The sequence below is a fragment of the Phoenix dactylifera genome, chromosome 16 (assembly GCF_051530095.1).
Source record: "Phoenix dactylifera cultivar Ajwa chromosome 16, Ajwa_hap1_PhDact_Kaust_v1.1, whole genome shotgun sequence".
In the NCBI taxonomy this organism is placed as follows: domain Eukaryota; kingdom Viridiplantae; phylum Streptophyta; class Magnoliopsida; order Arecales; family Arecaceae; genus Phoenix; species Phoenix dactylifera.
Genome location: NC_143205.1, coordinates 10,635,372 through 10,649,841, shown reverse-complemented (window position 1 = coordinate 10,649,841; position 14,470 = coordinate 10,635,372). Strand labels below are relative to the sequence as shown.

At 45.2% G+C, this 14,470-nt stretch overlaps 1 protein-coding gene across 1 annotated transcript; it reads right to left on the bottom strand.

Moving 5' to 3' along the window:
* Positions 1–7,212: 7,212 nt before the first annotated feature.
* LOC103715077 (putative methyltransferase PMT15) lies at positions 7,213–11,293 on the bottom strand. Its single transcript, XM_026807678.4, has 6 exons — positions 10,524–11,293; positions 8,697–8,907; positions 8,294–8,591; positions 7,821–8,213; positions 7,663–7,740; positions 7,213–7,591 (listed from the first exon to the last, which is right to left on the bottom strand). Exons 2-6 carry the CDS (start codon positions 8,860–8,862, stop codon positions 7,387–7,389), a joined length of 1,140 nt encoding a protein of 379 aa, XP_026663479.4. The 5' UTR covers positions 8,863–8,907; positions 10,524–11,293; the 3' UTR covers positions 7,213–7,386.
* Positions 11,294–14,470: the final 3,177 nt, after the last annotated feature.

The window sequence follows — 14,470 nt, the reverse complement described above, 5'->3', positions numbered from 1 at the left end:
CATGGTTGAGGCAACAAGGCATGGTCCTTGGTTAGCATGTCAAGGCGTGGCCAGCACCGCGACATATGCTTGGCGAGGTCGGCTCGGCCTTCGGCGGGGGCTGAGATCGGCCTGGCCTCTGGTTGAGGTCGGCTCGGCCTTCGGCGGGGGCTGAGATCGGCCTGGCCTCTGGTTGAGGTCGGCTCAGCCTTCGGTGGGGTTCGAGGTCGGTCTGGCTCTCAACGGAACTGAGGCCTGGCCTGCTCAGCTCTGAGGTCTGCTCGGCAGAAATTGGGTGGTTATACGCTAGAGCAGGATGATTCATTTTGTCTCCATGTGTGGTGGGGGACGCCACAATGGCAAAAAGCCATGTAGCACTAGCCTGTGAGCTCTTGCAATAGTTCCTTTTTCTACCACTCGTGTCAGTTGAATGTTTATTGCTTGCTATTCTACAGCTTAAAACTGGAGGTGATGTGGAAATATCGAATGCTTGGACTTCAGGCCAGACAGCCCCCCCTAGCTCGGACATGAATCGAGGTCAATGTCTTTAGCTCCAACCAAGGAGTCACTAGCCGAGGAGAACCATTAGCACACGTTGACCAAGGCTGACTGCCCTAACAATCGACAGCCTTGGCAGTCTGCAATCGTGGTAGCTCCATGCCCCATGTCATACCTGCGCCACACTATGCCCACGCAGATTGACTCCTGCACTGTGCCCGTACCATCGGATGTTGTCTGACATCATTGCATGTTATGTCGGCCCAGGTAACAACAAGATTGGCTCCCCTATGTAAAAGGGGCAAATTGAGAGACTTGAGGTATGCGTAAAATAAGCATTCATTACCACTCACATAGACTACCCTCTATTGAGATTTCTTCTTTCCATACTGTTGCCTCGTTATTCTGACTCAGGCATCGGAGGGTTCTCTGCTGGAAACTCTTCAGCAAGTAGATTTCTTGTAAGCCGCCTATCAGAGGAGACTAGTGCTTGATACCTCAACCAGCTAGCTTAGCTCGCTTCTAGCCGACCTCAAGGTCATTCGACCTACACTCCCACCTCAGTCTGGACCAGTGCTCGACACCTCAAGCAACCTGCTTAGCTCACCTCCAGTCGACCTTAGGGTCGTTCGACCTACACTCTCACCTCAGTCCGAATTCAGTGACAACAGATTGGCGCTAAAGGAAGAGCCTAGCATCCAGCTACATCAACTTCAATTGGAGGGAGAGACAATTGGCATGAGGTCACGAGGAGCCCGCGACATATTGTGTGCTTTGCAATGCTGCGCCCCGACCTCTTGAGAGTCGTTGTAGAGCCCCGAACCCACTTCACCGGAACAGCTTGCCACTCCTGTAGACAAGGAGCAGTTCGACAAGCTCACTCAATAGGTGCAGGGGTTGATTGCGGTGGTTCAGAGCCTGTAGCAAGCAGTAGTGTGATCGGAGCTAGCCCAACTGGAATCCGACCAGCCTAGCCCCCACGCTCAATAGGTGCAAAGCATGCGCTTGGTCAGCCACTGCTCTTAGGATCGGGATCTCAAGTGGTTGCATCAGAGTTGGCGCACTTAGTGGAGCGCCCCCGGCTAGAATGGAAAACAATGCACTCCAAGTTCTCATTGTGGTAGGGATTCTGTCTAGAGCCTCTCACCTGTTCGTCTTGTGGAGCCCCAGCCCCAGCAGGAAGCCGATCCGATAGGAGAATCGAGGAAATGGATTAGCAAATTTAGGCCCTCAAAGGACAAGCTCGGATCCCCCTTTTTTTGGTAGATCATGGAGAAACCGATCCCACCTCGGTTCAAGATGCCATAAGTAGAGCCATACGACGGTACCTCAGACCCCTTGGATCAACTTGAGAGCTTCAAGATTCTCATGATGCTGCATGGAGCCATCAACGCCACTCTTTGTAAGACATTCCCTATGACCCTTCGCAAAGCGGCTCGCTTCTGGTTCTCTAGGCTTTGACCTGAATCCATCCACTCCTTCGGGCATCTCGCTCACCTCTTCGTGCACACTTCATCTCCAGCCGAAGACAATGCTGCGGCTTTGAAACACTGCTTGACATCAAACAGGGAGAGAGGGAATCCCTCGGGGAATATGTCACTCGCTTTGACGTAGCGGCGTTGGAGGTCCACAAACTGGACTAGTCGGCAGCGATGTCTTCAATGAAGAGCGGCATGTGGCCGTCGAGCTTCCTCTTCTTTCTGAAAAAGTGCTTCACCAACAACTTTGCTAAAATGTTGGCGCGGACCAACAAATATGCCCACGCCGAGGAAGCCATGGCCTCCCGCCGCGAGTCTGCTGACGGGAGACCCCTTTGGGGAAGCAAGAGAGGATGTGAGGAGCAAAGAGAGTAGAGGAGTATCTCACCTTGGCGCGAGAGGGGGCCATGACGACCCAAGAGCCCTCCTTTGAAGTTTGAGACGTATACTTCTCTCACTATCTCGATGGTCCAGATCTTCATGGAGATTGAGGGTCGAGGCTACCTACACCCTTCGCATCCGATGAAAGGCCCAGTAACCAAGAGGGGGCAGAAGAAGTACTGCTGCTTTCATTGGGACTGCGGCCACGACATCGAGGAGTGTTGTCAACTTAAGGACGAAATCGAAGCACTCCTCCTGTGTGGGCGACTAGACCGGTACATGCGTGCCCAGCGGGATCAAGGAGTGCATGCCCTGACCTTTGATCCATTGCCTCCAGAGCAAATCGACAATCGCCTGGCGGCCGGATCATCAACACCATCGCTGGCAGTGCCTCGGGCGATCGAACCCCTCAATAGGAAGACCATAGAACGGCCACAAGTCATGCATGTGGATGGGGCATTGAGTCTGGGGGGTAGTAGGGCTGGTCTCATGCTTACCAGCCCTAGCGGAGTAATCATGGAGTGCGCCCTCCAGTTTGAATTCTCCACATGAAGTAACAAAATCGAGTACGAGGCGCTTTGTACCAGATCTCGGAACTCGACAATTGGAGGCCTTCGGTGTACAAGATAGGGACCTCGACGGTGCCCCGATCTTGCGGGCTTGGAGCTACGACAACCTTTGCGCCTGTCATCAATAAGGTTTAATGTAGTTCGAACTCATTGCCAATAAAAATTCTCTCATTTCGTGTCTTTCAGATTGGATGATCATGATGAGCGTATTCTACTTGGGACACTCCAAGGATGCTTGGGCTCCAATAAAGGAGACGCTCCAGGGACGCTTGGGGTCTTCCTAAACTGAGTTCGCTCGGGATGCCTCTGCTAGTATACTCCAGAGATGAGAAGTTCGAGCCCACTCAAATTTTCTCTAGGTAGCTAATCCTATAGATGCCTCTAGGAGCATACTTCGAAGATGAGAAGACTGAGCCTACTCAAATTTTCTCCGGATAGCTAACCCTAGAGATGCCTCCGGAAGCATATACTAGAGATAAGAAAATCGAGCCCACTCAGATTTTCTTTCGGTAGCTAACCTTAGAGATGCCTCTAGGAGCATACCCCAAAGATAAGAAGATCGGGCCCACTTGGATTTTTTCTAGGTAGCCAACTCTAGAGATACCTCCGAGAGCATACTCCAGAGATGTTAGGATCGAGGCCACTCGGATTTTCACTAGGTAGCCAACCTCAGAGATGCCTCCAGAAGCATACTCCGGAGATGAGAAGGCCGAGCCCACTCAAATTTTTCCTAGGAGCCAACCTCAGGGATGCCTTAGGGAGTATACTCTCGAGATGAGAAGACTGGCTGCCGGGCCAAAGGCTTGGCATACCAATCGACTTCTTTAGGTCAAAAATGGCTCGAGCAGGAGAATCAGTGCCACGCTGAAGGCTTGGAGTGCCAACTGACCTCTTTAGGTCGAGAATGGCCTGACTAGGAGAACTGGTCGCCGCGTTGAAGGCTTGGCATGCCAACCGACCTTTTCAAATTGAGAACGGCTCAAGTAGGAGAACCAGCCACTACGCCAAAGGCTTGGTGTGCCAACCGACCTCTTTAAGTCGAAAATGCCCGAGCAAGAGAACCGGCCGCCGCGCCGAAAGCTTGGAATGCCAATAATTGAGAATGGCCCGAGTAGAACCGGCCGTTGCACTGAAAGCTTGGCATGCCAACCGACCTCTTCAACGTCTTTAGGTCGAGAATGGCCCGAGTAGGAGAACTGCCACCATGCTGAAGGCTCGATGTGCCAACCAACCTCTTTAGGTTGAGAATGGCTCGAGTAGGAGAACCGACTGCCGTGCCAAAGGCTCGATATGCCAACCGACCTCTTTAGGTCGAGAATGACCCGAGCAGGATAATCGACCGCCGCACTGAAGGCTCGACATGCCAACCGACCTCTTTGGGTTGGAAATGGCCGAAGCCGAAGATCGAGCCCATGTGGAATTTTTCGAGAGCTGGACTTTGAAAAAATCAACTGAAGAGCCCAAGACAAGCTAAAGCTCCACGAGCAGGAGGGTTCAAATCGAGCAAGAAGTGCTACAGTGAAAAGCCGAGGCCTAGCGCAAACTCAAACAAAGAGCAAACAACAACACAATGCAAACTAGGTTCGGAGTCAGGTACTTTGGAAATTCTTTGTTTTTAATAAAGTTATGAATTTTTAATAAAGAAGAGTACATTAAACTCGGTTCACTCGAGTGAAAAGAAAAAGCAAAAGCAACGAGGTAAAGAGCTTTATTTCTCGCCTCCACTGCCCCGCCGTTGTCGAGGTACCTAGTTTCCTTCGGTTGAAAAGATGCGGCTCTTCATGGAGAGCCCCACCGGCCAGCCTGCTGTCTGGGGGGTCAGGTCCTCGGATACAATCTGCGATGTCAAGGCCAGGATTCAGGACAAGGAGGGCATCTCTCTAGATTAGCTCCATTGCCCCTCCCCCTCGATGGCTCTATCGTTGCTGCCATTGTCATCGGCCTCAACGTCTTTGCGGACTTTGGGGTTGTTGCCTCTGTCGCCGCCTTCACCGACGTCGTTGTCGTTGTTGTCAAGGATGGAGAAGTCCATATCTAGAAAAAGCCACTGAGCTTGAGCTCAGCATGCCTTGAATTCCTTTCCAAAGGCATTAGCTGCAGTCTCCAAACCTTCTCTTGGAACTCGTCCAAAGCACAATATTCTTCGATCGCTTCCGCGACCCTTGCCTTGGCATGAAGGGCCCGCTCGCTGGCCTCAGCAACTCGTTGGTCTGCCTCATTGGCTCACTGTTTAGCCTCTCGAGCCCTTTGCTCAGCATGGGCTAGCTTCGCAGAAAGATCTGCCGCTCTGTCATCAGTAGCTTTGAGGGCCTTCCTAGCCGCAAACAGTTGGTTCTCCTTCACCTCTTTCTGGGTACGCGCGGCTGAGGCATGGGCTTCCACCGACATGGACTCATCCTCGGCCAACTTGGCCTTTGCCTCGGCCACCATGGTCTTCGCCTCATCTAGCTTGGCCCGCTCTACAACCGCCTTCCATTGCCCTTCGAGCGTCAAAATACACTTTGAGAAAACTGATTGGCTCACTTAACACCCCGAACGAAAGTTTCGCCCTCAATTGAGGTCACTACTAGATTTCCATCTCCGAAACCGAAATATAGTTTGGCCTTAGAAGTAGGGGACAAGTGATGGAAAAAATATGGGACACCTCGACCTCAGGCTAGACTACCCCGTGACCTCGGACATAAACCGAGGTCAACAACTTTAGCTCCAATCGAGGAGTCGCCAACCGATGAGAACCATCAGCATGCATCGACTAGGACTGACAACCTTAGCATTCCACATTCATGGCATCTCCTTGTCCTACGTTAGACCTGCGCTGCACTCTGCCCACGCGAACTGACCCCTGCGCCACGACCGTATCACTAGTTGCTGGTTGGCATCATTGCATGTCATGTAGGCCTAGATAACAACAAGACTTGTTTCCATCTATAAAGGGGCAACTGGAGGACTTGAGGTACACGGATAATAAGCACTCACTATCATTCACAGAGACCACCCTTTGCTAAGATCTTTTTCTTCGACACTGTTGTCTCGTTATTCTGACTTAGGCATCAAAGGGTCTTCTATCGGAAACTTTTCGGCAAATGGACTTTTTGCAGGCCACTTAGCGAAGGAGACCAGTGCCCGATGCCTCAACCAGCCTGCTCAGCTCGTCTCCAACTAACCTTAGGGTCGTCTGCAACAACCCAGGACCTTACCCAAAATGGCTAGCCGGAAGGTATTATTTGGGTTCTTTGATCCTGTATAAGTACCCAAGATCTACTCAGCGAATAACCGATGTGGGATTAAACACACACCCGCACGGGTCCTTACATCGTCCGACCTGCACTCCCACCTTGGTCCAGATTCTACGGTAACAACATGCATTTCTTATATTAGTTAGATTACCAACCAATAAGGTATATGGAAATGGTTGGTATTATGAGAATGGTTTGAAAGTAGTTGTAGTTTGTAACTAAGAATATATTTGGCATTGTTTTTATTCTTATTTCTTATTGTTAAAAATAAAATCAGATAACTTAGATGCTATTACTTTTATTTTTTATTTTTTAATATTATTTCAGAAAAATATTTTTACTTTCACTATATTCAAAAATAAGAAATTTTGCCACTACCACCGTTACTGTCATCATTGCCACCGCCAACCTCTTCACTGCCACTATTGCACTATTGCTGCTGTTGCTTTCATCACCGTCATTACCATTGCGGCTACTTTTGCCCTCATTAGTTCAAGGACCATTATCATTGTTGCCATTGTCTCCATCATAATTACTGTTGTTGCCACCACCACTATGTCACAACCGTTAATGTTACCACCCCTTGCTTCTTTTACTATACCCCCTACCACTTTTGCTATACCACCATCCCTCCCACCCGCACCCCCTCCCCTCCCAACTACCACAAAACAATATTACCTTGCATCACTGGCAACCTTGACGCTGCTGTATCATATTTATATTTTTAAAAATAATTGATTAAAACAAATATATTTATATTTTTTAAAAATATAGAAATAAAAGAAATAAAAATTTTATTTTTTATTTTTAAAAATATGAAAAATGAAAATAATGCAAAATGGCACCTAAATTTACTTGTTTTGTGAATTGCATCTCTGTCATAAGGAATAGTCGAATGAAATCTCTGGGACTTGAACAAGCACATTTGAACGCTAATACTGCATATGATCTACAAAATCTGCTTACCTTATGCCCCTTCAGAAACCGATTTAAGGACAGACAACTTAGTCACCACTTTACAGGCCAATTCGAATTCAGTATCTACGCTTAGCTAAATGCTGTCATCAAGTCTTGATGCTCTCCATTTTGATCTCTCTGTTAGTATCCAAAAAGATGAGAGCCAGGAAGCTCAATGAAGGTACCGTTAAAAAATAATAATTCAGTGGACCATGCACTTCTCGACAGCACTTCAATTATGAATGCTTCTTTAAGTTAGCAGCTCCATTTGATTGTCCCTGTGTTGCGTTAGAGATTGACCAATTTTACAGCAAACAAAAGCTTCTCCCTTTGCAGCGGGCCGTCTTCATGGTCCACAATCCGAGTATCCCACCTCATGCCATCTGTAATGCTCTTGATCCCGACCAGAATATCGACATCATCTCTAAAGATCACCGTGCCTTCTGGCCTTAAGATCCTATCCATCTCCAACAAAATATCCTCCATCTCACATCTGAATGGCAGTTTGCAGCACGTTAGGATCAATCCAAACTAAAATTTTAGCTTACAGCATCCTTTAACTACCTGTCTTTGTAAAGGGTGAACACCGAGTCAGCATGGAGGAGATCATAAGTCCTGGGATAAGTAGACATGGCTTCACACCTACAACCAAAGGAAACATTTATGATTTAAAGAATCACAGGTGGAATCGCTTCAGCAACTCTCTCAAGTTGAGAACTCACCAATCATGATACGTTCCAATTAATCCACGCTCATAGATGACTCCAAGGGTGTCAGCCGTCGCAATGGTCGGAACCATGTTCATGACCCACACTGGGTCATCAATCAGCGCAGTAGCAAATCCTCCAAGCCCTGAATTCATGTCGAGTAGATTGCGATACCGCCCTTTCTGCGTTAATTCTGTACTTGCTTCCTTGTAGTACCTCACTCTCCTCTTCCACAGCTCAGTATCCTTCAAGAACATCTTGGGTGCAACACCATTGATGCTTCCACTACCGATCCTTGGTGGCACTGCCATCAGTCTCTTAGGCCATTTCTTCAGTTCTCTTCCCGCTTTCTCTTGCATTCCAGCCACCTCAGGCTGGGGAGTGATGCAGGCTTCCATTTTTGTGTACCTTAAAAGAATTCAGTCAGAACTTACTAACAGTAGCTTTAGCAAGCTCAAGCCGATAAAGTTTCGTAGCCACAAGTATACCATGCAGCATCCGGGTCTTGAGCTGAGCAGAACCCCGGCATCAGCGAGGCCTTTCGGGTAGCATTGCATTCGATATGGTTGGCGGGCTTCTGCCATATTGCGATGTCTCCCTTCTCCTTCAGCTTCTTCCAGCAGAGGCTCCTTGCGATGGCTTCGATGGTGGATTGCAAAGCCCTTAGATCTTTCTGTTTCATCTGCCAGCCTTTCCAGTGTTGCTTCCAATTGATTGGTGGCCCTGAAAGAATCCAGTACCCCCCAGGCCGAAGGATTCGGTCGATCTCAATTAGGTAGAGCCCGTCTGTATCGAAGCATGACAAGGATTGTAAACATCAGCAATGATGATTCTTAGAGGCCAAAGGAGATCAAAAGGTGGTGGAAGAGGGGAGTGAGATAACGGTAGTACCATAGAGGTGCCATGGAATGAGGCAGCGAGAGCAGTGGGCCATGTCGAAGGCCCTTGAGGGGTAGGGGAGGCGATCGGTGGCGAAGATGCCAAGCATCGCAGGGACGCCGCGCTCGAGGGCGAGCTGGACCTGAGCCTTGTGGCTGTCCCTCGGTGCAAAGGACATGGTAAGGATGCTCCGAGATAGAAGGTAAGCTCCCCAGCTAGCTACCTTTACAACATGACAAGGTAAGAAATCTATAACATTCAAACGAAAAAAAATGAAACATAGAAAAAGAAAGAAGAAATTAAGAAGAAAAAGAAGATTAGAAATATTGATTTTTCCTTGGGTTTTTTTTCTCTCTCTCTCACTCCTTTTCCATTGGAAGCCCAGCAGGAAGGAGGAGCCTTCATTGCATGCATGTAAGTTGTTTTTGAACAGATATGTATGCGAACTGTTCATGGATGGGCCCTCACAAATTTGGTACTTAGAAAACAGGATTTTCTGATTATGAAGCATATATTTGTTCCTTGGAAATAACTGCTAAAATAACAGCTTTGATCTGTCACCTTCTGTAAAACTTTAAGTAGCACAGCTATCAGCACTTGCATATTTCCTGGCCATGCTTTCTACTAGTCCACAATGTTAGTAAATCTAAAAATGATTATTTTCCTAGCTCTATGTAGTTTGTTTCCTCAATTTTCTTTTGTTGCATGCCAGCTATGAGAGGAATTCTCATGCTACTAGGATTGAACCTATAAACTGGCAGCCATTTTTAGTCCACAACATGGATCCACAACAAGTGAAATTTGTTTGGACTGGAGTAGAAGGGTAGACATAGCTTCTTGGTTTTTTTGGTAATTAGAAATAGCTAATTGTTTATCAGGATAACTTATCAATAATGATGATATACAACTATGGTATTACAAATTTTCAGGGAACTTACCCCTCAGTTCTTTGTTGGGATGTTATTTGAATGGTTAGCTGATGCAAAATTAGTATTTTATATTTACTTCTAATACAAATTGCACACTTCACATCTACATAATTAGGCATATTTTATATGTAATTATGTTTGTTCTACAAACAGATATTCCAGCTTTGTACATGGAAGAGGAATTAAACATAAAATGGCATCAAAATTCTACAAAGAAAAAAAAATCATCAAAATTAAGGATTAGAAATAAAATTTTCAGCCAAGAGGTATTAAAGGTTAAATGGCAGCCAAGTTGAAAGGAAGTTGAGCTAATATGTACACATCATACGGTTTCTTATTATCTTTTCCTTCTTCCAAAAGAATTCTAGAAACTCATCAATCTTTACAAATAATGTTACGTAATCAGGATTATCCTTTAATTATGGCATGATAATGATACTGATATGGGGGATCAAACTGATTCTCCAAATCTTCATCAACATAGTATCAAAGCCCACCGATCTTTTTCTGCCTATCAAAACCTCCATGCTCTTATTTATTAATACGAGTATCATCCCTCGTTCCGGATTTTGTCCCTTGGACACTACAATTGAGAGAAGGTGTTGAGGAACACTAGTTCAGGGTTATATTTATCCTCAATTATACTGATTTTCTTTCTATAATCTCAAAAATATTAGGAAAACAATTTCATCTCTCCCAAAATATCCTTGAAACATATGTTTCTATGTCAACCATTAAGGATAAAATTAGTATTTTTATCCCTAATAAATCATCCATGGTCATATTTGATACCAAAAAAAATTGGGTTTACCCCATGAACGACATTATCAGATATATGTGGGACAAAACTACCACGAAGAAGAATAAGTATAAGGATAAATAAGCAAATAAATTAAAGAACTAAACCCACCCCGCATCCGGCGTCCAGCGCTGTCCTGATGGACCCATCACGAAGAGGAATCAGCCGTTCGATCTCCTTGATATAAGCGTCGGCTCCCCGAGGAAACGTCGTCCCGCCGCCGGGGAACCGAAAGCGGTCGCCTTCCACCCCGACCCAGTTTTGCTTCCCCTTGTCCACCACCAACTTCGGGTGCGGCACGTTCGCGAACCACGCCGCGTCCCGGCTTTCCGGCCACGGCAGCGGCCGTTGGTACCCCGCCGGCGGCGGCACCAGGCATCGAAGGAGCTCGTTCTTCGCTGGTCAGTGCCGCTCCATGTGGGCGTGCCGCTCGCGCGGGAATTTCGACGAACGGCTGTGATCGTGGCATGGGGTGTAATCGGTGTACATAGCGTCGCAAACGGGAAAGTAGCGGCGGCCGGCGGCGGCGGCGGAGCCGTGGTGGGCGGTGAAGTCGACGGCGATGACGGTAGAGGAGATGGCGGTGGCGGTGGCGGTAGTGTTGGAGGAGGAGGAGGAGAGTTTGGTGCATGGGGGGGAGGGGTGGAGGGAGTAGGAGAAGGGGGCGGCGCCGCCGCCGGAGGTGCGCTGCAAGGCGGCGAGGAGGTACGAGGCGGAGCAGAGTAAGGCGATGAGGAGGAGGAGGGGGAGGAGGTTGGGAATCTTCTTCTGTGGATTGGAGAGAGGGGTGGTCGTGGTCGTGACGTTGAGCATTGTTGTTAGAGAAGTGCTCGACTTTTTTCTTCTTTCTTTTTTGGATGTTTTGTGCGGCCCTGGAGGTTGGAAGTTTGACGCAATGGAGGAGGGGAGATGGGGAGGTGAAGGGACGAAGGAGATAGGGATTGGTATAAGGGAGGATTTTTCCTTGATGGCAAATGCATCCAAGTATATTTAGACTGTCTTTAATGCAGCTCAGTGAATGGTGATGCTTAAAGAAGCCATACTCGAGTGCATATCACATGAACAGGGTGGAAAAAAAAAGGGAAAAGCTAAATTTTTAAAAGAAAATTCAAAAACTAAAAATAAAAGAGTAAATCAAAAATAGAATGTGTATGAATATTTAAATAATATTACACATCAAAACAAGAAAGAGAGAGAAGCAGTAGTGGATATTAACCAAAGTAGCAGGGATTTTTTTAGTTGATAAATTCGTATGGTATTACTTTTCTTATAGGGAAAAAAAAAGAACTACGGATGGTATCATTACTCTATAGTTTAGACCATAGTACGCTATACCGACTCAAACAGAATGGTATGAGATATGTTGTACTGTACCAATTTGGAGCATACCAGTTTAGCAATGGTTTGGAATCAAATGCCCAGTCGACATATGGTGGAGATCGGATCAATTGGTTAAATGGCCATGTCGATTCGAACCACTCGAGGCTTTATATAATGCTTGTGGTTGGTGCTTCATCTTCATCTTGAAGTTTCTACAACCAGTTGTCTGAAAAGTGGCTGAGGATGAACCAGCATTTCTCCTCAAATCCTTTCTCTTCTTCATTCTTGATGTTTGTTTTTCTATTTTCCTACTAAAATTTCTTTGCTTTAAGCTTTCAGTAGGCCTCCTTGGTTCTTCGTTCCGGTTCCTTCTCCTTGTTCTGCTCCTTTTTTCTCTTTATTCCTTTCCCTCTCTTCAAGAGCAGTAACTACCCGCCGTAAGATTGATTTTTAATTTTTGGAACGAGAGGGTTTCTTTATTGGAAGTAAACTAAAGCAGACGGGTTGGGAGTTCATGTGCTCTCTAGATGTTCCTATGTACCCCAACCTAGTAAGAGAGCTCTATAAAATATAAAGTTTGGGGTTGGGAGTTTGGAGTCCACAGTCAAAGCTCACATCTAGCTAGACATATCGAGTTTGGAAAGAATTTTGCACATGCTGATCACTAGACCTTCAAATGACTACTTTAAAGAGCGTCGGATAGGACTACAACTCATTTTGGAAAAAGAAGAAGTACATGACAAGAGGAAGTCAGTGCAAGCCAACCTTCAGTGGAGATGAGACTTCTTCATTATATGATCAGCAGGATCTTCTTCCCTAAGATGGGAAGATTTAATTTTGTCTTAGAGAGAGACATTTTGGTGATGTTTCATGTGCTCAGGGTGAGTCTCCTGAATATGCTTTTACTCATGTTCCACCACATACACCAGGCAACAAGTAGGTCGAAGGTATTTCTACCTTATAGCATGATTCTAACCTTGGTATTCAAGGAATATGGTGTAGTGCTTGATGGAGAAACCTCAAGGGCACTGCTGCACACCGGCATCTACAATGATCGGTCCCTATATCGAATGGGTTATTCCAAGATAGACGGTTATTGGATACGACGTGGTGGTGCTGGGAGACATAATAAGTTTACAGAGGCTAGACCGAGTGAGCCCATAGCCCCTATTGATGAGCACATTGAGCCACCTGCTCCTATGGAGATGCATTCGGCTGAGGAGCATAGAGAAGAGGACTTCATGGTATCTTTTAACTTTCAACCTCCACATCCAAAGACTAGCTCAAGTCACACTATCAGAATGGCAAGTGCTCACCAGACTGAAGGCTGCTGGATTTACTAGTCAAGGGAGACAACAAGCCCCTGAGCCACCACATGGCACTCTTTCTACTGATCAGAGGTTGGAGCCTCATATTTCTTTGTTGACCCAGATGGTTGCTGAGTTGAGGCATGACGTCTGTGACATTCAGTTCCTGGTGACTAGCTAGTATAAGAGGATTGCAGATAATTAGGGAGAGACTAGACACTTGCATGCATTAGTAAGAAGAGAAATTAGTGAATTCATTGCAAATGTTTAGAAGATCAGTGAGCAGATTTTGGAAACACTCAAAGAAGTTCAAGATGAATCAGGCATCTTACAAAATCTCTTACTGCTTTGGCCTCCACTCTTATTGAGATGATCAGATACTTCACACAAGAGTTGAGAGTCGGTCGAACCCAACAACTTGTTCTATCTCGACCACCTCGTCCTCCACTTGAATTTATAGCTAGAAAATTCACCATCAATCATCCTTATCATGGCTCACCCTCTTCCTCATCTTCTTCTACCTCCTCAAATGAATCTAGAACTTAGGAACCTTCCTTTTCCTCTCATTTTGTATAGATTCCTTAGTTATTTTGAACTGAAACTAACTTCCATACTTCATACTCCTAGTTTGAAAGATCATACTTGTATTTAAACTCTTTTACTTAATCAAAATTTACTATTTAAGTTCAAGTGACATGTGTTTATCTATGGGAATTTTCTTTAATGACTATCTACAAATTAAATTTAAGTGATTTGTGCTTATCTATCTATTTCTATGATATACTTCAATATTGCAATTCTATTTAATGAATGGATATTTCAATGTTTCTCCTTGTTTATCTTGTGAAATTTTCATCTCTTAAGTTTCCTCCTTATTGATAATGACAAAAAAGAAGGGAAAAAGAAAGGAATTGGAGAAAAGTTCAAAAGAAGAGTAAAAGAAAAGTTTAAAGGGGGAGAAAAGTTTAAGGTAAAAAGTTTAAACAAAAAGAAGACTAAAAAGAGGAAGAAAAGTTCAAGAAAAACAAGCAAGTTAATATAAAATCTCTGAAAATAGTAATTTGAAATCCTCTTTAAAAAAGTTCTATTTGTACATAAAAAAGGAGGAGAATACTTATTAAGACAACTTTATTATAAAAGTAAATTCAATCAATCAAGTACAAAGAGTGAATGATATAAAGTCTAAAAAGACATTATCACTCTCTCAATTGCAAATTTTCACTCAGTTTTAAAAGATATTATCACTAGTTTATATTACTCTATTTTGGAAATCAAAAGTTTTATCATCATCAGAAAGGAAGAGAATGTTAACCTTACAGGGTTGATTTTGATGATACAAAATAATTAAGTAAAAAAGTAACTAACTTATTGTTTTGAGTTTAATTGATTTATTTTAAAAAGTCTTAACAGTAGATCATCTATCTGAAGCTC

Bases quoted from the DNA above. Each gene is read 5' to 3' on its own strand.
- LOC103715077 (XM_026807678.4), bottom strand. From the start codon at position 8,862: ATGTCCTTTGCACCGAGGGACAGCCACAAGGCTCAGGTCCAGCTCGCC. The intron at 8,214-8,293 runs GTATACTTGTGG...AATTCTTTTAAG, and splicing joins CAAGACCCGGATGCTGCATG to GTACACAAAAATGGAAGCCT. The intron at 7,741-7,820 runs GTGAGTTCTCAA...CTTTGGTTGTAG, and splicing joins ATTGGAACGTATCATGATTG to GTGTGAAGCCATGTCTACTT.